General features: G+C 42.6%; 1 protein-coding gene across 4 annotated transcripts; it reads left to right on the plus strand.

The window, feature by feature from the left end:
- Positions 1-1,613: 1,613 nt before the first annotated feature.
- Positions 1,614-22,642, plus strand: zgc:65895 (uncharacterized protein LOC393546 homolog). Of its 4 annotated transcripts, none has more exons than XM_065951797.1 (3): positions 1,622-4,404; positions 19,257-19,308; positions 20,817-22,642. In XM_065951797.1, exons 1-3 carry the CDS (start codon positions 2,390-2,392, stop codon positions 21,081-21,083), a joined length of 2,334 nt encoding a protein of 777 aa, XP_065807869.1. In that variant the 5' UTR covers positions 1,622-2,389; the 3' UTR covers positions 21,084-22,642. The 4 variants fall into 4 exon arrangements, with proteins under 4 accessions (XP_065807870.1, XP_065807869.1, XP_065807871.1 ...); XM_065951799.1 differs by lacking the exon at positions 1,622-4,404 and adding an exon at positions 15,588-15,700; XM_020658333.3 differs by lacking the exon at positions 1,622-4,404 and adding an exon at positions 18,619-18,965.
- Positions 22,643-25,151: the final 2,509 nt, after the last annotated feature.

Below are 25,151 nucleotides of genomic sequence, written 5' to 3' on the forward strand. Positions count from 1 at the left end.
AGAACACTAATGTTTGGAGCAGCTTCAGAGACATCAATCAATACTGTTCAGTTGTCACAGCTGGCTTATAGTAGCACTTCCCGAACAGCGGGGTGAGAAGAAAATAAACAAACACAACCCAGAATCTGATGGTGCCTTTAATTGCTTAGTAAAAATTGTAATTTCGACAACAGATAGGCCTGCACATGAGTTAAGGGATAATAGGAATTAAAGATCAGTACATTTTCCAATATCAAAATGTTAAAATTGTAATGAAATGAATAACTGTAGTGAACAAAAGTAGGATTGCTATCTTATCAACCTAATATCCATACTGCATAGATATAAAGATTGTATAATATATAAAATGTAAATATAGTACAAATAGATATGTAGATATAGATGTATGGTTTGTACAAATATATAAATTATAAAAAATCATAGTATATCAAGTTGTATATGTGTATGGAAAATCATTGGATTGTAAATATCAAATATAGTATAAATATAGTATAGCAAATTGTATATATAGAGAGATTATAAGGAACACAGGAAGTTAATTTAATTTAATAAATATTAATTATTGAGCTGTGGAAAAGGGGTAGGATTAAATAAGTTTTATACTTCCTACTCCTTTTCAGGCATAGCAATTGAATATATGTAATTTTCTTTTTTTGTGAAATAAATAAAACATTGTTTTTTGTTTATTGTATTTTCGTGCTTTTCATTTCGTGTTGTATTTTTGATATGTCTGAAATAAATTTAATCAATCAATCAATTTTTTAAAAACTGAATTCCCAGATTCATTCATATTCTACCAGACAGATTGATCATCATCTTCCTTTTTATAAAACCAAACACGGTCAGTTTTCCATCAGATATCGTGGGGTACAAATATGGAATTCCAAAAAACACATTTTTAAAAGGAAACTGTCTTCACATTTAATCCATAAGGTCAAACTCTCACTCATTCACTCAGTTTTTAATAGATGAATGCCTGTTTCATTTAGCTGATGGAGGGTTAACATTCTCAGTCTTTCTATTGTATGTCTAAGTGTGTGTGTATGAATACGTGTATAGGTTACTGTATATGTGTTTATATTTAATTTTGTTTTGAAATTGTGTAATTCGATTTGTTTAGTTGATTTATTTGTCTCTTAAGAGGTGAGGTCCCTTGTATTTAAAAACACTTTTTTACCTACTGCAATTGCACTTTATAACGACTCCCCTTTAAGTAAGGACAGAGGACATTTAAACTTTTAAACTTTAGCCTGAGCTGCATATATCAAACTGTATTGTGGGCTCATGTTTTTATTGTATGGGTGGGATATGTATGTATATATGTGTTGTGTGTGTGTTTGTATGTATGCTGGCTGCTGGAACACCTAAATTTCCCTGCTGGGATGAATAAAGTATATCTTATCTTTATCTTATCTTATAAGCATGTTGGCTTCTTGACCTCTCCTGACACACCTTTTATGTTTTTGTTAAAACTATTTTGATGTGTGCTAATAAATAAAATTAAAAAATTAAAAATCAGGATTGTGCATATTCCTACTTTGCAGTCGAGCATGAACGTCGCAGCAGCCAAAAGGAAATGGGCAGATACGCGCATGCGCGGTTGTAGTGTTTGCATTCCTCCCTCCCCTCCCAGCCCGTTAGCTGCCGCTGGTCACCGGCAATGATACAGCAAACACGGACTCGGTGAGACGCATCGAGATGGACTTAACGAGTACTTTCTACCACTACAAAGACGGATATTACTTAGACGACCTTTTCTTTTGACAAGGGACGGTGTTTATTCTTCGTTATTCTTCGTTTTTGCTTCGGGGAGGGGGGAAAGCGGAGGATCGACGCCCGGAGAGAAATGGATGCGACGGTTGGTTTCCTGCGACACAAACCGGCCAGCTAAGAAGCGTCCACACTCACCTGGAAGACCATCTGAGGGCACCTTTACAACCCAGGACTGTGCTTAATTACTGGTTTCCAACTGTGACACTTACAGTAACCATTAAAACCAGTTCTAATATCCACAAAGAGCACCGCTAATCCGGAGCTAACTGGCGGCTAACTGGATTCTTTGTTTATTTTATTTTACTCGTTGGATTCGGTGTTTGTTTCTCGATGGAGTTTGATTAATACAAGTGTTTTGAAGTGGGACACAAGCTGTAAGCTGTCCTTTCTGGGCCACTTGATTCTTTAAAGGACATAAATCATCTGACTTCTCACTTTATGGCTCCATAGTATCGCGATACTGCAGCTGACCCAGCTTGTTTCTCACTTTATGGCTCCATAGTATCGCGATACTGCAGCTGACCCAGCTTGTTTCTCACTTTATGGCTCGTTAGTATCGCGATACTGCAGCTGACCCAAGCTTTTTGGCCTTGACTAACTCCTTTGCAAGGAAAGGATGCACCACCAGGACTTTTCTGGAGAGCCTCCCGGGACTGGGAGCAGGAAAACGTCTTTCCACTTCAGGAGGGGCAGCAGCGGGGCGTCCGCCACTTCCACAGCCGCTGGAGGAGGAGTTACCTCGGCTGATGAGAATGCAACCCCGGCTGGGTCTTCTTCTCCTGGACTCCTCCACCAGCAGCAGCAGTCCCAGGTGTCTGGCACTCAGGTGAAGAAGAAGAGCGGCTTCCAGATCACCAGTGTCACCTCAGCTCAAATCAACGTGAGCGGCAACAACAGTCTAGCAGATGACACGGAGAGCTACGACGACATGGACGAGTCTCACACCGAAGACCTCTCCTCCTCCGATATGCTGGACGTTTCCGTCTCCAGGGCGACAGACACAGGTGTGCCAGAGAGAAGCTCCTCCGATGAGACTTTGAACAGCCTCCATGGCGTGGACACACCTGGACTGGTGTCGCCCAACGAGCCTCTTCACCCTCATTCCGTCCCTCAGGGGTCCCAGCAGCAAACCTCGATGGTAAATGGGACCGTGTCTCATCATTATTATCCTCAGCAACACGGCCAGTCCCACCATTACTCTGATGGTATGGGAGGAGGTGAACCAGCTCTTCCGATTGCACCGTTGGGTTGTTCAAGCCCAGCTATGAAAAGTGGGCTTAGCCAGTCCCAAAGGCCACCTATGTTGGATAACACAGGTCTGACAACGCAACCATTAGCCCCTATTGTTGATGTTACAGCCACTGATCCACAACTACAAGGTGGTGTGAACATTTCTAATATGTCTGCTGCTGTTCCACCTTCTGGGCCCGCAGGTTTTGACAACACTAACGTGAGCGTGCAAGGTGGAGGATCAGGCCCGTCTGCTGCTGCTGCTGCTGCTACTGCTCCCAACACTCAAACCCAACCCACCCAAACTCAGACAGGGTCTCGTTTCAGGGTGGTCAAACTAGATACTAATTCTGAGCCGTTCCGAAAAGGAAGATGGACTTGCACAGAGTATTACGAAAAGGAGATTCCTCATCCAACGACAGCTGAGGCACCAAAAGGTGCAGAGGTGGCTGCAGAGACTGAGGCAGGTAATGCTGGGATTAATCAGGGGTTACCTGCTGTGCAGCCGCCTCATACGCTGCAGCCCTACCAGCTGCCGAGCCAGGACTTCACTAGTCCACAAGCAATGCAGAGCCCGCCACAGGGGATGGCCCAAACTGCTCCTCTGTCATATGTTTCACCCCAAGACGTGGTTGCTGGGGCTCACATGCAAAAACCAGTGGCTCCTCTGACTACAGCAACACCACAGACTGGTGTTAATCAGTCTCCACCTGTAGTACCACAGCAGCTGCCCTATGCTGTGGATCCCCACCAGGCTCCACCCCAGGGAGGTTATCCTGCCCCTCAGCTCCATGCAGGAGGCATGCCCCTGGGAGGTGTCCGTCAACCAGACTTCATCCAGCCCACAGCTCCCTTCCAGACCCAGGTTCAGCCTCCGTTGCCGCATGTTACAACAGGAATCTCCATAGCACCAGTTCCAGGGGTCACATCCCAGCCAGCTGTCGGCATCACCCAGCAGCTGCCTCATCAGGGTCAGGGGGCCCCCCTTGCACAGGGAACCTTCACAGGACAGCCACAGAACCTCCCATCTCACCCACAATCACGAGTCCAGCCCTCCTCCAATGCTACAGGTCCAGTAGCACCCAACTATGGTTCTCCATACATGCCTCTCACAGCTGTACTCCAGCCGCTCCTCAACCCGGGCGCAACCTTCACCCACGTCCCGGGAGGAGGAAGCTCGATCAAAACATCGCAGCTGGAGGACGCACAGAGGATTCTGCTCCAGCACCAAGGCCTTCTTGGTCTGCCCAGGCTGGGGGCGGCAGGTGGAGAGGGGGCTGCGGAAGCCGCTGTCGCTGCTGGGACTCTGGCCCATATGGGGATGTCTGCTGAGGCGAGCGCTTTCATGGTCGCTGCTGCTGCAGGACTCAGGACTCAGCATGCTGAAGGAGATGACGACAGGTGAGAACGGACAGCATGTGCTGCCAATTTGTTTAATCTGTTGTTAACTTTGTTTTGCTAAAAGAGGTTTATTCAAATACTATTTTTGGTACATTCTTGTTCAGGCTGCAGCTGGGTTTACTATTATTCATCGCAACATTTCATTATAATGAATTTTTTTGCAGTGTATTAACAATACGTCGTTGGTAAAGGTGCAGAAACCACCGTCATCGCGTCTAGCTTCTTGTTACACCATCCTTTTTCATTCAGATCCAGAAGTCCAATGTCACATTGGCTCTCTCCCCTGAGGCAACTTTCTGTCAGCCTTCATGAGGCAGTGGGTGAAAGAAAGCTCACTGGACACTGGCATTGTAAAAATATCAGTGGCTGTAATAGAAGCAGAGGAGCTGCTGAGTCACTGAGGGTGCCGGATGACTCAGCAGATGCTCTGCCCCCGTCGCACCCCTATGATCACACATCCACTTCCATTACATTAGGACTCTTTGTGTCAGTAAGGCCACATTTTCTTCACGCTACCTTTCTCTTTTCTTCTGAACTCCCTTATCTCTTCAGGTTTTGCCAGTTGCTTGATACTAAATCTGATGACTTGTATCACCCTCAGGGATCTGTGCCATGGTTTATTCATATGCACAATAACTCAATTCTATGTTGCTGTTAGTTTTCTTGCACACAAGTGGTTACTTCAGCTGCAGGTGGTTTCTTTAAAAAGAATCTGGGAAAAACATCTGATGCCCTATTTGAAAACACAGCGTCGGTCTTTCTTTCATAGTCTGTGGACAGAATCAGGAGTTGTGTTGCATTAATCAGATGAACCCTCGCTGCAGAGAAATGGAGCACTGTTGTGGCAGCAGGCTAGTGTTACCACTGTACTGTCCTGCTTTCTGGTTTAGCAGGAGATTCATGTTGTGAGTACAACAATAATGCCTGCAGGGGACAGAGGGACTTAAATGGCCTCACCCTGTCCCCATAACCGAAATAGAAACTTGTTCCTAAATGTTGTCGCTTTTATTTAGCTGTTAGCAACAAATTTAAAAGCTCTAGGTGAAAAGAAACCCAAATGGTAACATGATTCAAAAACTGAACCAGTAGAGATTTTTCTAAACACAGCAGCTGAGCAGAAGCTACATGTTCATGTATTTTCAGCTGTTCTTCTTCTCTTTGAACTCAAAGAACTTTGAGACGGGGGGATTCAACAACTGCTGCTTTCATGTTGACATAGTCTTTGTAATATTTAGCTGCAGACAGAGCGGGGCTGTTCATTGTGTGGAGGCTTTTGTCAGCAATCTGTGGCACCCCATCATGACTGTAAGAGTGTGTCTGTGTGCATGGTCTCTGCATGCCTTCTGTGAGTATGTTTCCATCTATCTGTCTGTCTTGCGGTGAATCGGCCACTGTCCTGCAGACCATCCATGTGTGTGTCTGCTTTGTTTATATTCCTGCTCATGTCACGCTGCGATCTGTCTCTGCTTTCTTTGCGTCTCGTATTGTCTTCCTTTCCTTCTGCAGCCTTTGGTGCATCATTTCAGCTTTTTTTAACTGTTCTTTTCAACCCTTTTCCTTCCCCTGCATACGTGCATGTTTCTCCAAAGCTTTTAGCATCCAATCCAGTGCCAAGTTAAAGTCAATTTCCCCCTTACCATCATACATTTACAGCTGTATTTACATTAGACGACTGCTCATGGGCAGTGGTAATTAAAGAATCAGTTCGTTGTTAAGATCTCACAATGTTCAAGAACATTAAAAAGGCCATTGCATGAGTATCTTGTATTTTAAATGAGAGGCTTAGCTGTAGAGAATGGGTTTAACATCGACTTTGAATGCTTTTCATTCTCTCTTGCGGTGTTCACTTCCTGTCAGAGTCTCTTAAAGCTTTACACTGTCATGCCTTTTTAAAAGCTGATCTTCACACAGCATGATGCGTGACTGCTGTCATGTGGTATAACAGGGATGTTGAGAAGGTGTGTCTACATTTCTATTCACCTGTTTGTTTGTCTGTCAGCGGGGTGGATGTCAGTGAGAGTGCTGTAAGGAACGATGATATGAATCAGGGCTTTCATCAGGTCCTCCCCAGGTGGAATTTCAGCCTGCAGGTCAGAGCTGCTGGAGTAATTTGACTTCTTGAGAGCTGTCAGTTCACAGTCGCAGGAAAACGCACTCTTCCAGTTAAAATCACACCTGTCATTTGTCTTATCAGAGTTTGTCGCAGTTCACTGTAAAGATGTCCCTTTAAACTGAATCATAGCTTCTGCAGAGCTGTTAAGGATGAACGTGTTGTATCATTTCATGAAGCAACAGGCCTTTGAGCACAGTTAGTGTCCTTTTTTTCCCCAGTACAGCATGCTTTGGTGATGTGCCTAAAACCAAATGATACCTTATGAATAGCCATGCCTGCAGGAGTATGTAGAAAAGCTTTAGTTTTATGGCTTCACTTTGGAGTAAGTCAGCCTGGCAAAACTTTTTTCTTAAGTCAACACTTTTCAGCAGAAGGTTTTAAAAACGTTTCCTTTTCCCAGGTGTTGATTCTTTTATGTTCATTCATTTGACACAGCGGTAATGTGCATTCCATACCCAGCCTCATGTCAGAGATGAAGTGTCATAGAGCGATTTATAAAGTGGTTTATGTGCATGTCGTCATCCTCTGGAGCTGTAAAAGTTGAAGGTGCATCCTGCAGGGATTATTTGCCTGTAAAACTTGCACACATCATTTCTCTTTTAGTTTGGTTAACACCTTTTTAAATGAGAATGTTTTTCTAGTATTTTATTGCCTTTTAAATGGAGTTAACATGTGATCTGTGGTTGAAAGATATTGAGCACTCACAAATTTATAGCTTGAATTAAAAGGGCCTTGTTCTGCAGCAGGCGTGTTTTCTGTTAGTGAGCTGGTTTCAAACTGCACTTCCCAAACTCTGATGAAGCTCTGCTTGTTTTTCAAAACTTCAACAAACATTTACATTTCATGACTTTTGGGCATCAGTCCCTTTTTTAAACACATGATCAGTCACAGATGAAAGCTCAAGTGTTCCCTCTGAGTTGATCTTTTTGTCATTTCAAGGCGCTGCAAGTGATTTTGCCCTAAGCTTTTCTGGTTTTGATTTAATGCTTGTTTATTTTTTGTCATGAACTTTAGCCATTAAGTCCTCCCATTAGCATTTACACAAAGATTTGGCTCCTTCACACCATCTCTGAATATTTGTGTGTGATGCCAGTTTGTGCCTGAAGGCTGTTCTGCTGATAACCTATCAGATGTGTGAGTGATAATAAATTGGCTCCATCGGCTTCCACTCATCATGATTTAAGTTTCACTTTTGCTTTTTACGATGCAGAGGTGTGGACAAAAGCTTGAGCTGCTTTTGTTTTTTGGAGGTGCCAGGGTCTTGAAGTATCTTAAGAAGATCCCCATAATGCTGCATGTTTTACATTAATGTAGACGTTGCAACCATATGTGGAGTACGTTGAGTCACCCATACAAACAAAAGTAGAATGAGTCATACGAACAATGTCTTTGTGAGCCATTGCTCTCGTGAACACACCCCAAGATAAGATGAGCAATGATTATATACACCTAAATGACTCATTCATTCACTCTAAATTAATTGAGACTTGTCGGTTTAAAATGTCAAACTGAAACCTCAATGGAGTTAATTTCAGAGAAATACATCTGTGCAAAATTAACTCTTTCGTTTGATTACAAGTTTTAATAATTCATAATTCTGACACATTTTCAAATGTTTTTTTGGTTGTAGCAGCATACACTCATTCCTAGTTAAAGCCTTCTTCCATGCCAACTCTCGTATACTTTGTGACTTTGCATGGACTATTTTCCTGCTTATCTAATCTAGATTCACCCCTGCTGTGTCAACCCTGCACAAAGTCCAGATTATTCTTAAAGAAAACCTCTTTTAATAATCTCTAAAACTTTATTGGACCCACTTCTGCCTCTGTCTCCATAAACTCACACTACTTATAGACCAAACAAAGCTACAAAAACAGGACTTAAAGTCGTTAAATGTGTGGAGTTGAACATATGGAAGTGTACATTTGCATTTTGAATTATTTCCTGTTTCCTATTTCCTGTACATTCCTTGTCTGGTTTCAGTGTATTCTAAAACTTGACGCACATTTTGACCTTTGGTTAGACTTAGATCTTATCATTTGTTTTGCATTTTTCTGATGAAATAAGGGAATACACTCTAAAGCCTCAGCTCTGCTGCTGTTTCTTTATCTGATCCTCATCACAGTAAACTTTAGGTGCTTATGTTTTACAAGAAACAGATGTGCTTCTGTGGGAACTCTCTGCCTCTTATGTCCTGTACTTGAGTACGTCATGTGTGCAGTATCTGAAAGTTCAATGTCAGGGTTTATTGGGTTCTTGCTCCTGTTCAGTGGATCTTCTAGTTTTGGAGCAGCTTCCTTTCTCTCATTTGTTGGGCGGCGTCTCCTGAATGTCAGAAGCAGTTTAACACCTGTTGCTCATTAACTCGTTTGTCTGTTAACGAGATGTGACATCAAAATCACGCTTCAGCAGAGACATTACATAAACTGTCATTCTCTTCTCTCACTGTGTTGTACTGCCATTATCCCACAAGGGGGCAGTATTGGCTCATAAATCCCCGCTCCTGGTCAGTAGTTGTTTTATATAACTGTGACGTGCTTTGAGAATCAGTGACCTAAAATGTGCCTTGCAGCAAAGTGGAAATGTCCTTCCTGCACGCAATGTTTAAGTCTCAAACTAATGCGTGGCTGACTGTTAGACATGGGGGTGTAGCCTTTTAATAAGTGTGTTTTCTAGCTGTGGAATGTCTCAGTGGGACAGTTATTGACATAATATTTCCTTTCACAGGGTTTGTAACACAGCAGGTGTGCTTATTTTAAGAGATGGAGTTTGCATGCGCCCGTCTGAATGACTGATAACTGAGTCAGACTGTTTGCTTTTTCTGGACGCCTTTTTATTTATACTATTGCAAAACGCTTTGCTGTCACATGACAGAAGATACTATCATTTCCCAGCTACACAGATTTGATCAATCTGACTTTTGAGTCTCTTGACCTGCATTGTAATGTCATCAACTAATACTTGGATTTATACTAAAACAAATATTCAACTGCAGAAACATTAAAAAACTAGGGCTGAAAGTCATCACAATATGATGACCGGACATTCTTTAACAATATGATATTTGCTAATTCCCAGAAGACTGCAATCGATGTGATGTGATATCAGATACATTTTTAATTAAAGAGAAAATAATAGAAAATACGTCTTTGTCTTCTTCAGCATGCAAATGCAGAAATTAGTATTTGACTTGTGTTTAGTGGTGCACAGTAAATGAAATAGAAAATGTAAAACACATAACAGATTGAATTAAACATAAAAGTCATGAATAAAATAAAAGGACTCATAAAGACAGGGTTCCATATGATCAACAAAATCATCTCTTACTATTTGAATAGTTCATCAATAATTGAAGTGTTTCTTAATGTTTTATTTTAGCGTTAATCCTAAACATTTCAGTGCCTCAGTTATCTGCTTTTCTTAGTTGATCATTACATTAGTAGATATAGAAGATGTTCTTTTGATCATCTGTTCATCTATGTGACACCGAGTCTCAGTGGTCTGACGTCATTATTCATGCATCACCCGTTCAGACTCCATCAGCTTTGAGTCCTGGTGGAGATAAGACTCAAGGGATTCTCAATCTGTGTCTTGGTGTGATCTTAATGCATCTAGATCAGAACATCATCCCGCTCTGCCCGATCCGGTTTTAGGAGGCATGGGCGGGTTGGTTGGGTTTAAAGGGGGTGCTGCTGCATAGCCAAGCAGACGGGTGTCACGTTTGCTCGCCTTGTGCCTCCATGGCGAGCTGCAGATTCTTGAAGAGAGGCGCAGGGCCACTGAGAATGGAATATGTGTCCATGCATGTCTCGGCTCTCGCGTTTACGAGTTCCCTGACACGGTGGTGTGTACGTGTGTGTGTGTGTGTGTGTGTGTGTGTGAGAAGCTGGAGGTGTTTACAGTGGAGACATTTTTTAATGGTGCAGAACTGTTTTTCCCTTCAGGCTCAGGGGACAAAACATGAACGGAGGAGGAGAGGACATATTTCTGGTTTTGACTGGTTGTGCCACGAACGCTCCTCTGGCACCTGTACTTAAATGTAGTTTTTATAGAACTTCACCCTCTGGCTTTTTCTCACAGAGGTAGAGTCAGTGCACTTTACAGGAGAGAAATGTGATACTTCAGATCCTATAATTGAATATTTCGGTGCCAAAACACATGAAGGTGTCCAGCTGAGCTCGCTGCAGGAGCACAATATACTGCTGAGCGTTTTCCCGCTAAGGAAATGACACAAGAAACCAGAGAGGGAGACTTGGATTTCATTGCTACATGTTGTTGTTTTTAACCCTTTTATGCATGAAAGATAAAAATTTAATAAAAAGAAGTTTACTTTTTTTTAATAAGTCAAAAAGAATACTGATTAGATTCAATCAATTATATTTTCAGAGGAAGCTGCATATCTGTTTACTCTCTGTTTGCTCTGAAAATGTCAGTGAATTATGACATCTGAAGACTTCACTATAAAATACTTGATAATGTTTATTAAGAAAATACAAAAGAAAAGAGAAATCTGAAAAGGAGCCACATGGCAGAATCTAACTTTAACTTTGACGTGACAGATGTATTTTCAGTCAGATGTTAATGTCCAAGAACAAATAAATAAAAATCAATTGCTTACATCAAATATGAAACTTTTCTGTGGTCTGAGAATAATAGGATTTATTACATGATGTTACCCTTAGTTCTTGATGGATCTACTTTTCCATCAACCAGTCTGAATTAGGGATCTTATTTCTCATCACAACAAAGTGACATACAAATGCTTCCTCTTGGTTGGTGCACAATACTACAACTTAAAATGACCTCCAGATATCTGCACACTGCATTAGACGCCATGCATGAAAGAGCTGAATGATCATAACTTTAAGAGGAAAAACTCTAAATAGACAGCGAGTTATCTGGTAGAGCATGTTGTCGGTAAAAAGCAACGAATATACTCTTTTTACACACATTTTTTTCTCATTTTTTTTGTCTGTTTTTAGATGATTTGGGGTCTAAAATATCAAACTCCTTTTGTTATGTGTCCACTCTACTCCCTGTCTTAGAAAAACATGAATCCCCCTGATAGTGACACTCCTCGGTAAAGAGCCAGCTTCACAGTGAAGAGAAAGGATAATCATTTCTGTGTGAAGCCAGATGTGTGTGTTTTTGGTGTCAGAGCCTCGACCCGTCCGACTGTTTAAACACACTCAGATCGCTGCATGAAGTCTGCACACCGCTGAGACCCTCGAGCAAAGTTTCTCAGTGGCTGCTGGGAAGATCCTCTCTCTAAACGCACTGACAGCAAGCCCCCAAAAACTGTGCACATCAGTGTGAGCAGAGGTCGGCAAAACAACTTCCTGTGACGCTTGAATGTTTTCAGGTTGTGTAACGTTGGCTTGTGTAACATTATCATGGATTAAAGTTGCAGAAGGGGGCTTTGGAGTTCCAATTTTGTGTTTGAAATGTGTCACACGGGGCCGGAAATGATTAATGTGTGTGGATCCAAAGCTTTTTAAACTACTAATGTACTTATGAAAGATAATTTCTCTCTATTTCGAGGGTTTCTAGAAAGACGATTTAGCAGGAGGAGATGAGATATCTGCTGTAGTTTTTCCCTAATTTTGGATAATCCTCCAAATCTCTGGTATTTGTGCCAAATCATCCATGCTGTCTTGTCATTTCTCTCCTTTAAGGCTTCTTTTTAAGTTATGATTTATCACACATAGTCCTGACTAAATGTAGAAGGAAATACCTCCCTCTGTTATTTTTACTCCTGTCAAAAATGTGTCCACTCTCATAGTGAACACAGAATGTGTCAGGGTGTTGTAAATGAATCCCTCGTCCATCAGCAGAACGAGACCTGTCCGGGGTGTCAGTGAACCAGTGGAGATGTTCCCGCTCGGCCTCCTTCCATCCCCCGTCTCCCTCCTCTGGCTCCTCCGTGGCCCGTATGGCAGAGGAGGCAGGTTATGTAAGGCATTGCGTGCACGGCAGCGACCGATTCACTTTCGCACCAATGAGCCGCTGCCCTGGAGCTGTGTGATGCCATGAGAATTTTGGGGCGTTGGTGCTCTTTGTTTTTGTCTGTGTTTGGGGAAAGATGGAGGTGGAGATCTTTGATTAATACCTTGGTACAGGAATGGACTGAAAAAATAATTGGATGCTGCAGGTGCAAATTTGATTACATGACCGTTAACTGTCATTTTTTTCTTTTTCTAATCTCCCTCATAAATTCTTTCCTTCCTCTTTTTTTGCTTTTGATTTCTATATTTGGCAAATGGAACCACTTCCTTTGCAGAAGTGTCCCTTTTAGTGTGTGCAGTGAGGTTGAGCTTGCTGTCGGCCCTGGTTCTCCTCCATGTAAATGCAGTTGAAAGCACTTGAAACCGGATTCCTCCAGTTGGCAAACATAGCCTCACACATACAGCCTCACACACACACACACACACACACACACCACAAACGGGATGCATGGACCGGCGCAGCAGACACACGCAAGCTAATGTCTCACAACTGCTTCGGGACAAGTGATGCCGAAGGAGGCCGGGCGAATCACAGGGCGGCACACAAACCAGATAAATAAAGGGGATGGAAACAAACAGAAGCCCATGTCAGTGTCTGACATGTTATATAGTTTTGCACTGTTTTGCTTTCAAATGGGCTGACGTCTTTTCCTCTGCTGCAGATTTGTGGTGGAGTTGGATCCGACTCAGGACCACACACTTGCAGCCCGAGTGTCTGAATGGCTCCCTGAACTCGGCCTCGCTCTGCCTTCACTCAAACAGCACAATAAAGTGAGGCGGAAGCGTTACTTACACTCAGCTGGATACTTTTGTGAGAGAGAGAGTGTGGATAAAAGGAGGCTTGTGCTTGAAGGAGGGATGCCTTCAAGTGTATGTACAGCAAGGAAGCATTTAACGCTATTGATTTGACACTTTCCCTGAGCATCTCGAGCCACTAAAGCTCAAAGATATCTTCTGTGCTTATAGCTAAATCTCTTTTTTTATAGATACACGGACATACTTTCAGAGATACTGTGTAAATGTACTGTTTTTCTGTTCATCTGAAAAAGTAAAGAATGAACATTTCTTTAACTCTGTCTCATGCTTAAAGTCTACCAGCAGATGGGTGTTCCTCTTCTCAAATATAGCTCGGAGTGAAACTTAATATTTTAACTATGAGGGCAACACAAGCACTATCCGCTCTTTGCTTTTTATTCCTCCACACGCCACTTATGTAAGCAACACAGGGTGTGGCGAGGATGTGCGCTAACACCATTTATTTATCTATTTAGTTTGAAGGAGAGTGAAAGGTGAACTTGTCGTGTTGTGAAGGGCTCAGGAAGGAGTTAAAATCCCCTGCTAATTATTTAATTTAACGTTTGGCATGTGGAGCGCTCATTACTAAGCCTATAAAGTTTAATAGCTTGCTGGAACTTGGACCGAGTGCTTCAGCCAATAAGGAAGGTTTAAAATTGTTAAAGTGACTTTGACATCCTTCTCAGCCTCTTCACTGTACAACAACGTCAAGCTTTAGCATAGCGATGAGGTAATATATGGGTCAGCTCTGTTCACATGCAACATCCACAGGCTTAGGACAGATGTGGATACATAATGAATGAAAGCATCTCATCCCTGATGTCACAACCTAAAGGTTGCTCGCTATTGGCTGAGCAGAATCTGTTGTGCCATCAGCGATTGGCTGACAGTAAAGCTGTCTCCACGTCAGTGAACAAATTTCTAGCCTTTGTTCCAAGCGGGCATGCGCACTTTGACCCCAAGCCTGCAGGTACACAATGTGCAGATATAGAGTCAGTAAACACAGCGTTGTGTTTTTCTATGACTGATAAAGTCCTGAAATAATTATTGTCACTGATCAATAACAGTCTGGACCAATGAACACTTTTAGAGACATTTCATTAGTTTTAATTTCTCATGTCTGTGCTTGTCAAGTGTTTCTTGGATTAGTGACACATACATTAAAGGGAAGAAAAGAAGCTGTGACCTTGGCCTAATGAGGTTAATAATTTCCCTGCATGCATCGAGCTGAAACACGCCAACAATCTCACCGTCACACCCCTCGCCCGCCATTTTGTGATCCACACAAATGCGCCATATCCTCGACCGGGCTTCCTCCTCCCTTTGTTCTTTAAAGTCTGTAAATGTGCACTGTGTCTTTTACTAATGAGATTCAATGATGCTGATTGATGATGATTCATTGATGCTTTAGGTTTTTAGCCTTGTATGACCAATGTAGCATCCAGGTAGCTGTCTTGTTTTGATGATCTTTGTGCAGACCGTGTTGTGGACTTTGTGATGGGTGCTACACGTGAGCCATGCTCCACTAGAGAGCCATGCTGGGAGTGTGTGCATGTCCAGTGTGCAACCGCTGACGAGGAGTGACAGGACCGATTAAGGCAGGCACGGTTTAACTTACACATTCTCCTTCAGATGACTTAAAACCGTGTTCTGTTTTTATCATCAGCTACTTTAACTCCAAAGTGATGCGAGGTACCACTCCTGCGTCCGCCACCATCACAGGGAGGAGGAGGAGGAGCAGGAAGGGAGTGGCTTGTTGCTGTGTTGACGAGGGTGTGTGGTCAAAAGTAGCTCATCCTATTGGACGGCTCACCGTAATCTCTGCTGACTGTTTATATAACAACAGAAGGGGAGGGGACATGATTCCTTATTCGGTGACATCACAGCCCATCCTTCTGTCTCCCCCTTGCCGTGCGCCCAATCGCCTGAGAAGCCTATATGTGATATCAGCTTAGAAAGGGGGCAATCAGAAGGACTTAACACACTGAAGTGCTCCCATTCTGCTCCTGTCCCCGTCCTACACGGCACCATCCTGGTCTCCTTTGTTGGTCAGGCTCCCCTAATGTGTTGCTCCCACCTCTGAGGGGAGTGCGGGGGTCAGGACCAAAGGGCGCAGGCCAGGAGGGACGGAGGAGGTGCAGTAGTAGAAGTAGTGTCAGGGTTTGTTTTGGGGGACTTTAGGTGGAGCTGTGTGTGTGTGTTCACAGGGTCTTGGGGGGGTGGGGGGGGCGCTGAGGTTTTTTTTTTGTCTTCTTACTGGAGTGAGTTTTAGCTTGAGTGTATCAATGAGAGAGAAGGGGCTGGCCGGGGCAGGAGGAGCGCAGGGCAGGAACGCCATGGCGGTAAAGCTGCTCTTCTGGGAGCTGGAGAAGCATCTGAAGAGGTAACGATGGCTATAGTATTGTCGTGTTGTCAGGGGGGGTGGGGGGGTCTGCGGTGTGGCGAGGGTTAAGTCCGCCAAAGCAGCAGCCTCGAGGTTTAACAAAGGTGGACATCAACTGGGGGTGTGAGTCAATTTATCTGTCTGATTATCGTTGTGATGTATTTGACTGTTGTCTGACTTGTTGAAGGTAAAAAAAAAAAAAAGCTAAATTTGCTGCAGCTGTAGCACCTGAAGCATTCCAAAACATATCTCAGACACCTCTACCTGCATCACTTCAGCATGTTTCAACTCCCGCTCTGCTGCTCTCGAGGGCTATGAATGTGTTTGAGAACACAACGTTCTGTTCTTCTGCACACGTATGTTCAATTTGCCTGACTTGTGTGTGAGAAGAAGGCGTGTTGGGCTCATGTTCATTCACTGACACGTGGTCCGGGCTACCAGAGCTCTTCTCCTCTTCGTATTATCTGCTTTCAGTTTAACTGTCAGAGATAAGCGTCATGGTCCAGTTCCCCAATTGATCCATTTGTGCTGTCCTCCAGTTTCAGCACCCAAGCCCAATAAAACAATGCGTCTGCACTCTGTCCAACATAATATCTACAATAAAAACATCAAAAAATGTACATCTGTTTTTTTACCAAACTCCCAGTTTAAGTCTTCCATTTAGCTTAAGGGTTGTTTTTTTTTTTTCCATAAGCACACAGGGTTCCCACAGCTGTGTGTACATGTGTCGCTCCTCCTTTGGAAAACAGAAAAAGCGGATGTCCATCCAGACGTTATTTTCCAGTTCTCTAAAATCACCCAATCCCGCCAATGTCCTCTGTATCAAACAACCACACTAGATAGAGCAGCAGTGGAAGTGAAAAACAAAGACACAAGCAGCAGTGACATATTCTCATGTCCAAACTGCCATGTTGACACGCAGCACCACTTCCTACTTTGTTAATGCTCCAGCCAGAGACAGATCTAACAAAATAATGTGCACAGGTGTCTGAAAAAAACAGCTCCTGCATCTGCTGCTTCCAGCTTCAGATGAAACATGTGTCCAGTCAAAGTCAATGAACCATACCTGTTTTGGTTTCCCTTTGCCTCTCATCTTTAATGTGTTTCCTTTTCTTTGCTGTTTATCTAAACCACGTGTTTCCGTGGTGATGACGTCAATTCACACCAACGCAGCGTCCCAACACATTATCACATTAGCATACCTGCACTGATTACTACTCAAAGTGAAGTATTGATCTAATGAGCTGAGTAATTTACACCCAATGAGTACATCTGAAATAATCCAGTATCTTTTATTATGTAAGACGACTGTCCTTTGACGAGGTCAGATGTAACACAACACTTGAAAAAAGAGCTCGGTCTGATGGTTACTTTGATTATCTTATTTCTTTTATTCTCAGTTAATCTTTAAAAAAACGGTCTTCAGATCACTTTCTGCATCTGACCAACCGTCCAAAACATTTTTAAACCTTCATAGGAGAATAAGAAATCCACTAAATATCCACAAGAGAAGATTTAACGGACACATTTCCTCAATTTTGCTCATTCCCACATTTTCTGTCACTCGATTTATTTTACAAATGGTTCCAGCTCTGCTTAATGCATTTACACTTTCTGGATGGTTTTAATACATGTTGAACCTCTGAGTGCTCTCAGGATTTGTCAGTCATTTGAGTCGACTGACAGAAAATCAGTCGGGGATTGATTACAAATACGACAATTTCAGTAATTGAAAAGTCTCTGGCTAGGGCTGGGCGATATATCAAGTTTTTAAGATACGTATATTGATATATTTTTAAACGAGATATAGAGAAAGACAAAATCAATTATATCAATTTAGTTTATGTTGAATTAAAATAGCCATAGAGCCATAGTTTCAGCTTAACAATTTTTAATATTAAGTGTCCTTTTGGGGTTTAAAACATAAGGTTTGTGATGGACATTTAACATTTTTGTGACTTTTTATGGATGACTCTATAAATGGAAATAGAAGCTAGTTCTGCACTAGTTCTCCTCCTCCACACACTACATTTAAACAGTCCAAACCCCATACAATCCTCAATTTATTACATTATCTACAGACAGAATCTTTGAGTCTTCACATTAAGGTGGCTTACTTCATCAATAAATTATTAACTATAAAAACTGCTGCCTTTTTAAAATGTATTTTTCTTGAATCTTTGTTTGGGCTCTGGTCGGGAATCACACGTCCAAGGAAAGCCTAAAAGCACACATTTAGGGAAGCGCCAGAATGAGAGGGGTGGTCCTGTTCTCAATGTATAGAACAAAGTGTTCCTCGCTCGCTCTCTCAAACTGATCTGAAGACGACAAAGGAGCTCAGCTTCCACCGTTTCTGCCATATGACCCTTTCCTCCTGCTCGCACCACTCTTCTTACACCGTCATTGTAAATGATTATTTACTCTCACAGGTGACAGCTGGGCAGTGCTGAGGTCAGCTTTTACTGGGAGGTCACATAGTGGGCAATTGATTATGTTTACTCAAATTACATGGAGCCTTGTTTAGTGTGTGCGTGTGACCCCTGAGTGTATAACATACAACCGCTAGGGGGAGACATTGTAACACATAAGCGCTTAAAAGTTTTCCCATCACCTGCAAGCCATGTTGAAGCATGAAAGCAGACATGACAGCACTTTCCAGTCAGTTGAAGTCATAAAGGAGAGTTTAAATCATTATTACCGCTTTCCAATCAGTTTCTGAAGTTCTAATCTCTCTACAGTCCCTTATGGTGCTGTTTCGGATGGATGCGGGCTTTTATAGCGGATGGTGCAGTAGGTACAGAAGTGTCTTATGTATTATTTCAACGGAGGAACTCTCCTCCAATCAGAAACGCCGCCGCGTCACTCTCTCGCATATGTTATGCTAATGAGCTCCCCGCTCCGCCAATCACGTCTCAGCTGGCGCTGTTCCCAGCATGAATTATCCCGAGCAGGAGCCGCGGTTTGCGGAGCTGCTGCCCGCCGCTTCAGTCTTTTGTGTGCTCCGTCCCGGCTGTGAGCTCTACGAGCTCCCGGAGAGCAGACCCAGCGTCCTGCCGCACAATAATGCGCGATTTTTTCTACTTTTATACCACTGGATTTCCAGTTTGAACAGCCGAAAGGGAGGTTTTAATGGACGGGGTAGCATGAATTCCCAGTGTTACACAGTGGCGATGGATCTTGGCGTTTGTCAGCTGAGGAATTTCTCGATATCGTTTCTGTCCTCTGTGCTCGGGAAGGAGAGTGCATCAGTCCGGCTTGACAATAGGTAATAATACCCCACTGAGGATGTAGTCTGTGTGATATTCTGTGGGTTATAAATGAGCCTATAAGTGTTGCCTCATTGATTCTCCGCCATCAAAGTCAGAGCTTAAATCTCGACCTCCATTTGCTTTGTTGCAGACTCTCATTACTATTTGTGTTATCTTTCCACATGACAACCTATTGACATTGACATCAAACCCCAGTGCAGACAAATACTCATCAAATACACCTGCAGTCATCGACTATTGTTAAATCTTATCTCATAATATAATGACTTTTTCTGTTTGTCTTTCAGCTCTTCTGGTGCAAGTGTGGTGGCTATTGATAACAAGATTGAACAAGCAATGGTAAGCTTCTTTTAAAACCATCCATTATGTCTGCACAGTGTTTGTCAATAGGCCGTCTGATGCTCCAGTTGTACTGTATGTGCTGCACAGTTGTTATGTAACCCAAGCAGAGAGCCCTGCCGCTGCATCACCTGCAGTATGCATTTCTTTAATTTGATTTAAACCACATGTGCGTGACATTCACCAAGAGGGGATAGGAGAGATGTTATTGAGCAATGAATGAATGAATGAAAAGCATGATGGCGCTTTTCGGTTCTGTATTTTATTAGAAAACAGTCCGCACATGCGCAGTTAACGTCGTTTTTTCTGCATGTATGCACCTGCTGGTTTTTTAATTAAAGCAACAGGAGTCACCGGTTCTGTCACGATTCGGACATATGACCTCCGGTTTGTTTCAACTTGATTTGGGCAGGTTTAGGTTCACACGCTATCCCCCCCTCTCTCTTTTCCTCATGCATGTTCTCTCTCTCTCTCTCTCTCTCTCTCTCTCTCTCCTCCCTGTCCCGTGTTGCTAGGCAAGCAGCAGCCTCCCCGCGGCTCGGTATAAATAACTCGTCCGCCGATTGGCTCCTCCCACCCCGGTGCAGGAACATTTTGTTCCCTCACTGCGCACCGGGGCAGGGAGGAGGAGGAGGAGGGGGAGGGGGAGGGGCGGGTCCACAGAGGAAGGGATGCTCAGATTATTAAACTGCAAATCCCACTTCAGTAGGCTGGCACAGCAGCCAGGCAGCATGCATCACGGGAGTTATTCTCTCAGATTGGAAACGCTCTGGGGAGTTGATGTTGTGTTTCCAGAGTGACAGCTGGCACTTGATGGGAAGTGATTTACGCTGCAAAATTTAGCCTTGGCAGTCTGCTGTGTCACACGTTTTTTTCCCCTAACAGCATGTCTTTGAGTCACTCACATGTCCCTGACTCACTTTTCCTGCAGTTAATCCACAGTTATTTAAAGAAGTCCCTTGTCTCTATTTATATGTTGAGTTGTGAGTAAATAAAACCGATGTTTAAGCCATAAAACCACTAAGGAAAACTAAGAAATCACCTCAGGATGGGTTAGGAAGTTTGCGTGAATCAGAGAATAGTTGTGATAAAACCATTTGTTTTTACAGATTCCATTAATGCAAAAGAAAGAGAAAGGTCTTCACCTGCTTTTTGTCTCGAGATAACATTTGTTGTGAATTGCTGCTTACAAATAAGGGAAGGGAAGCAAATCCAAGTGAATGAGAAACTGTAACCACATAAAAACTAGATTATCGGATTAGTTGTTTGGAAGACATGTTGTTTGATTTAATGATGTTTGCAGCTCTTGTTTCATTAAGACTTTAATTTAGTCGTCAGTAAGTTGAAGTGCAGAGAGAAAGTAGCCATGAGAATAAATCAGAGCCTCTGTTAACAATAATGAAAATAAGAGAGTAACTTAAAATCTGAACATTTGAGAAGCCGAGACAAGCAAATCTGCTGATTCATCAAGCTAACCATCTCTGTGTCTACTCTCCCTCCGTCTTCAGGACCTGGTCAAGAGCCACCTCATGTACGCCGTGCGGGAGGAGGTGGAAGTGCTGAAGGAGCAGATCAAAGAGCTCATCGAGCGCAACACACAGCTGGAGCAGGAGAACAACCTGCTCAAGACCCTGGCCAGCCCCGAGCAAATGGCTCAATTCCAGGCGCAGGTCCAGACCGGCTCCCCGACCGGCAACGCCCAGCCTCTGGTGCCACCTCCGACCGGAACCACACAGGCCCTCCCCTCCTCACAGAGCTCCGGTACATCTGCGTAACACAGAGGCTGCACAAAGGAGGCCCTCCTTTCTGAAGACGAGAGATATGGAGGATGGGAGGAGGAGGAGGAAGAGGAGGAGGAGGAAGGGGTTTCGCCATACTGTGAACTGACTCTAACATCCAGACCGACTATGCCACCGTCTTCAAGGATCGCACGCTTCAACTCAACCGGACAACAGACTTTTCTTTTGTTGCACATTTTTATTTAACTGAAACACTTTGGAGTTGCACCGGATTGCGAGTGAGTGAGTGTGTGTGTGTGTGTGTGTGTCCGCCGCTTTGTCTCCGGCTTTTTTTATTACCTGCTTCAGACAATCGTCGTTGTCGTGGTGAAGATGCGGGGAGTTGAGACAAAGCTGACAGGAACTGAGAGTCGAGCCTTATGGCTGCTGTTGTTCAAGGAGGAGCTATCGTCCAATCAGAGGACTTGTCGGCGCTGTCCGATCCCTCGCAGTGTGACCCATGGAAAATGTGCCATCGTCTTGTTAATCCCGGTCCCACCTGAACCCAGCACTCTCCATCTTGCATTAAGTGTTTTCAGTGCTGCTGTCTGTGCACTTTTTCCCCCAGACGACATCGACAGAGGACAAACTTTAAAGATCTCTAAGACCCATCTGGAATGGGAATTTTTCTTTTTCTTTCTTTTTCTTTTTCTTTTCTTTCGGGTCTTTAATCCTCGCAGACGTCAAAATATTCTGGGTTGAGGAAGAGGGAGCGTTATAGAAAATTATAACATATATATTAACTATTCCTCATTGTTCACTTCAAGAACTGTTCTGAGGTTCACGTCGCCGTCCCCACCCTGAACGCACTCGCCCCCCTTCTCTTGGACGGAGCATTAAACATTTATGCAGGGAATCATTTTTTTTAGGGAGGGATTGTTTTCTGCTCTTGATGACGTAATAATGTCCTCGTGTTGTGCAAAAATACTTAATGAAAGAGCGAGTAAGTAGGACATGACTGTTTCTAGGTTTGTACAGATTATTTCCAATTAAACTCTGCCAAGTGCCTGGTTTCTAACCATAGATACATATATAGGACTTTTTTAGTTGTTTTATTCATGTGTGTATATATTTATATATATATATATATATATATATCTATGGTTTTGCCAGGTTTTGAACTACCTGTGATGTCATAACTCAGGGTGGGAACAGAAGAGGATTATTGACCTCCCCCACTATGACGCTGTCTCCCCCTGCGGTGACACACGGCTTCGTACTGTACGTGAACTCTCCTCTGCCGTCACTCAACACACTCGCTCAGATTACCTGGACTGTTTTACCATATTTGAGACGTGTGTAGTTGTTTTTTTTTTTTCTGTCTTTTTTTCTTTTCTCTCTCTCTTTTGTACAGCCAAGTGTTTTGAGTTGCTCGTAGTGCAACTTGAGTGCTGAACACAATAATGAGACACTTGGCGAGAAAAAAAAACCTTAAGGAAAATGCCTAGCACAAGTATGTTGATGTTTTGTGCATGTTCCTCAGCCCATCACTAATGTGACGTTACAATTGCACTAGACAGTTGCACCTCAAATAAAAAGTGAAACGAAAAAAAATACATCTGTACTCTTCAGTTTGATTTATTTTGGGGGGAGATTTGGGTTTTATTTCATGCATTTTGGGTTTATTTAAAAACAAATCAGAGTTAATTTACCTTTAAAAAAAATCTAAATATGAATGCAAAAAACAAGATTTAGCCCAAGCTTTTCCAAAACATACAAACATAGCTGGATTTCTCTTCGACTCTCCTGTTTTCTCCCTAATATTAACCATGAATGCCTCCCAGTTGACCCCAGATAGACCAGTGTGACAACCAGTATATCTGCGACCTCACCATGCCTCATTAGACATGCGCAGAAGCAGACCACCATGTAAATATTTATGTATAGATTCACTCTCATTGGTTAAACACGTCCGAGCCCCCATAAAGCCCGTCATATGGTAGCTCCGCCCACCACTCCCTCATATGGACGGGAGCGCGCATGCCGACGGGAGCGCGCATACGGAGGAGGACTGCAGCGGCCCAAAACGGCGTTTAGAATTATGTTGATTCGGCGACTTTAAATGCTGCATACGTTGTGTGTTGTGAGTCTATAAATGACCTTTCACATGTTTTAAAGTTCTTTTGGTTTTTTCTTTTGGTTTTTTAAATATTTACTAGTCTGTGTTTTTGCACAAATCACAGACGAGACTGTAACGACGATTATTAACGGAAGAAATGCACAGAAATGTTATTGGTTTAAACATAAAAACATACTCATAAATACTTACCATGTCTACGTTTTAATCGTCCTTTGATTTGTATTTTAACTGTGATGATCGGCATTCATGTTCAGGATGAATGTATCTTGTAGATATAATCTCCTCCTAAATAAATTAAAATTCCCCAGGAGATGCTCTGAATAAACCGTATTCACCTGCAGTGACACAATATTTAACATGTAGTTTGTTATTGACACTAAATTAATCTTAAGGCAATATAAAGTTAATTAAAAAAAACTTCTTTAAGGTTCATATGAATAAAATCTTTAAATACACTCATAGTTTCAACAAAAACAATTATATCCGTTGTACTCAACTTCAGTGTGGAGATACAGGGGCACCACTTTTACTATAATTTATTATTATAATTTTATTAACTTACAAGAAGAGGTTGGTAGAGCATAACTTAAAAAAAAATGTTACAGAAAATGTTGTAGCAAAAAATAACAAGGCAGACAATTACATAAAGCTACTAAAAATAATGTTCTATTGTCAAACTACAATTTAATGTACCTCAAAGGGTTTTACCTTAATAGTTGTATTTTGCCATTAAATCAGATAAGCTATTTTGCGATACCTAAATATTATATATTAAAGAAATGTAATGTCATGATTTCAGTTTAGTAAGTAATGTTACAGTTTCATCAAAAACTGAAGAATTCAAACTATTTTCATTGATTCATCCACTTTAACTGTCAAGGCCATATCTTACCTGACTGAACAAAAGCTTTGTGTGTCTGTTAGAAAAACTTCACACTGCACAGCAACATCCTAAATCAGCAAAGTGATGTCTTTTTTAGTATTTACATGCTGCTTTAACAAAAACAAACTTCTTAAAGTGATCAAATCTACTTCAATCAAAATATTCCTCTAAAATGTTTCCCTCTTCTTGTCGACCTCTGGTTTAAAGAAAATGAGACCTGAGGAGGATTGAGAGGAGTGGTTTATACATCTATATACAGTAAAGGGCCTGGACCTGTCCTGATTTGACCCCATCCACTCCGTACTCCCTCCTCAGGTCGGTCTGATGGTCTGATCCTCCATCCTGACCTCGAAGCGGCTGATAGGCTCGGTGGATCAGACGCCACTGCCCCCGTGTCCAGATGGCACTTTCGTAAATCCCATTTCATTGACAAAAGGTGTTTTCTTCACCGCTGTGGGTACAGGATGTTCTCTGAGGACGAGGGATCACACAGGGATTAACCTCGGCTATTTGTGCCGCTGGCCATGTTTGTAGTCACAAACATAGAGGGCAATTATTTACATGAAGTGCTCCATCAAATACTGTACCATCTTTAGGTGTGTGGACCTGTTGTGATGTTTTTTAATGTATCTTCAATATTTATTTATTTTGAAATGGACTGCTTTTTTATGCGTTTGCTGTTATTTTTCTCGGAGATTTAACAGAAAATCACACAGATAAATGATTTTCACTCTGGCCTGCTGTTTCCAGACACACAAACCCCCAAAATCCACCCCCAAAAAATCCTCTTTACGCCCTATTTTTTCGGGACCTCCCTCTGAGCTCTTCCTTATTGCTTAGAAAGCAGGTGGCCTGCTGGTTAAACCCCAAGCGTCCAGACTGTCAGGGAGGCCCCCATCTGCGGGGATTAAACCGTGTCCGGAGTCAGGGCATATGAGACACACTTCATGTTTGTACACACAGAAAGAAGAACCTGTTAACAGCACTCTCAGCGCTGTAAAATCTGACACATTGCAGGGTGGAAAGCAGATTTTACAGCTTAGTTCAGAGGAGAAATGCAGCCTTTTTAATGGCCACATAGAAAGTTAATATCCCCTTTAAC

Source organism: Labrus bergylta, chromosome 24 (assembly GCF_963930695.1).
Source record: "Labrus bergylta chromosome 24, fLabBer1.1, whole genome shotgun sequence".
In the NCBI taxonomy this organism is placed as follows: domain Eukaryota; kingdom Metazoa; phylum Chordata; class Actinopteri; order Labriformes; family Labridae; genus Labrus; species Labrus bergylta.

Bases quoted from the DNA above. Each gene is read 5' to 3' on its own strand.
- zgc:65895 (XM_065951797.1), top strand. From the start codon at position 2,390: ATGCACCACCAGGACTTTTCTGGAGAGCCTCCCGGGACTGGGAGCAGG. The intron at 4,405-19,256 runs GTGAGAACGGAC...TTTGTCTTTCAG, and splicing joins GCTGAAGGAGATGACGACAG to CTCTTCTGGTGCAAGTGTGG. The intron at 19,309-20,816 runs GTAAGCTTCTTT...CTCCGTCTTCAG, and splicing joins ACAAGATTGAACAAGCAATG to GACCTGGTCAAGAGCCACCT.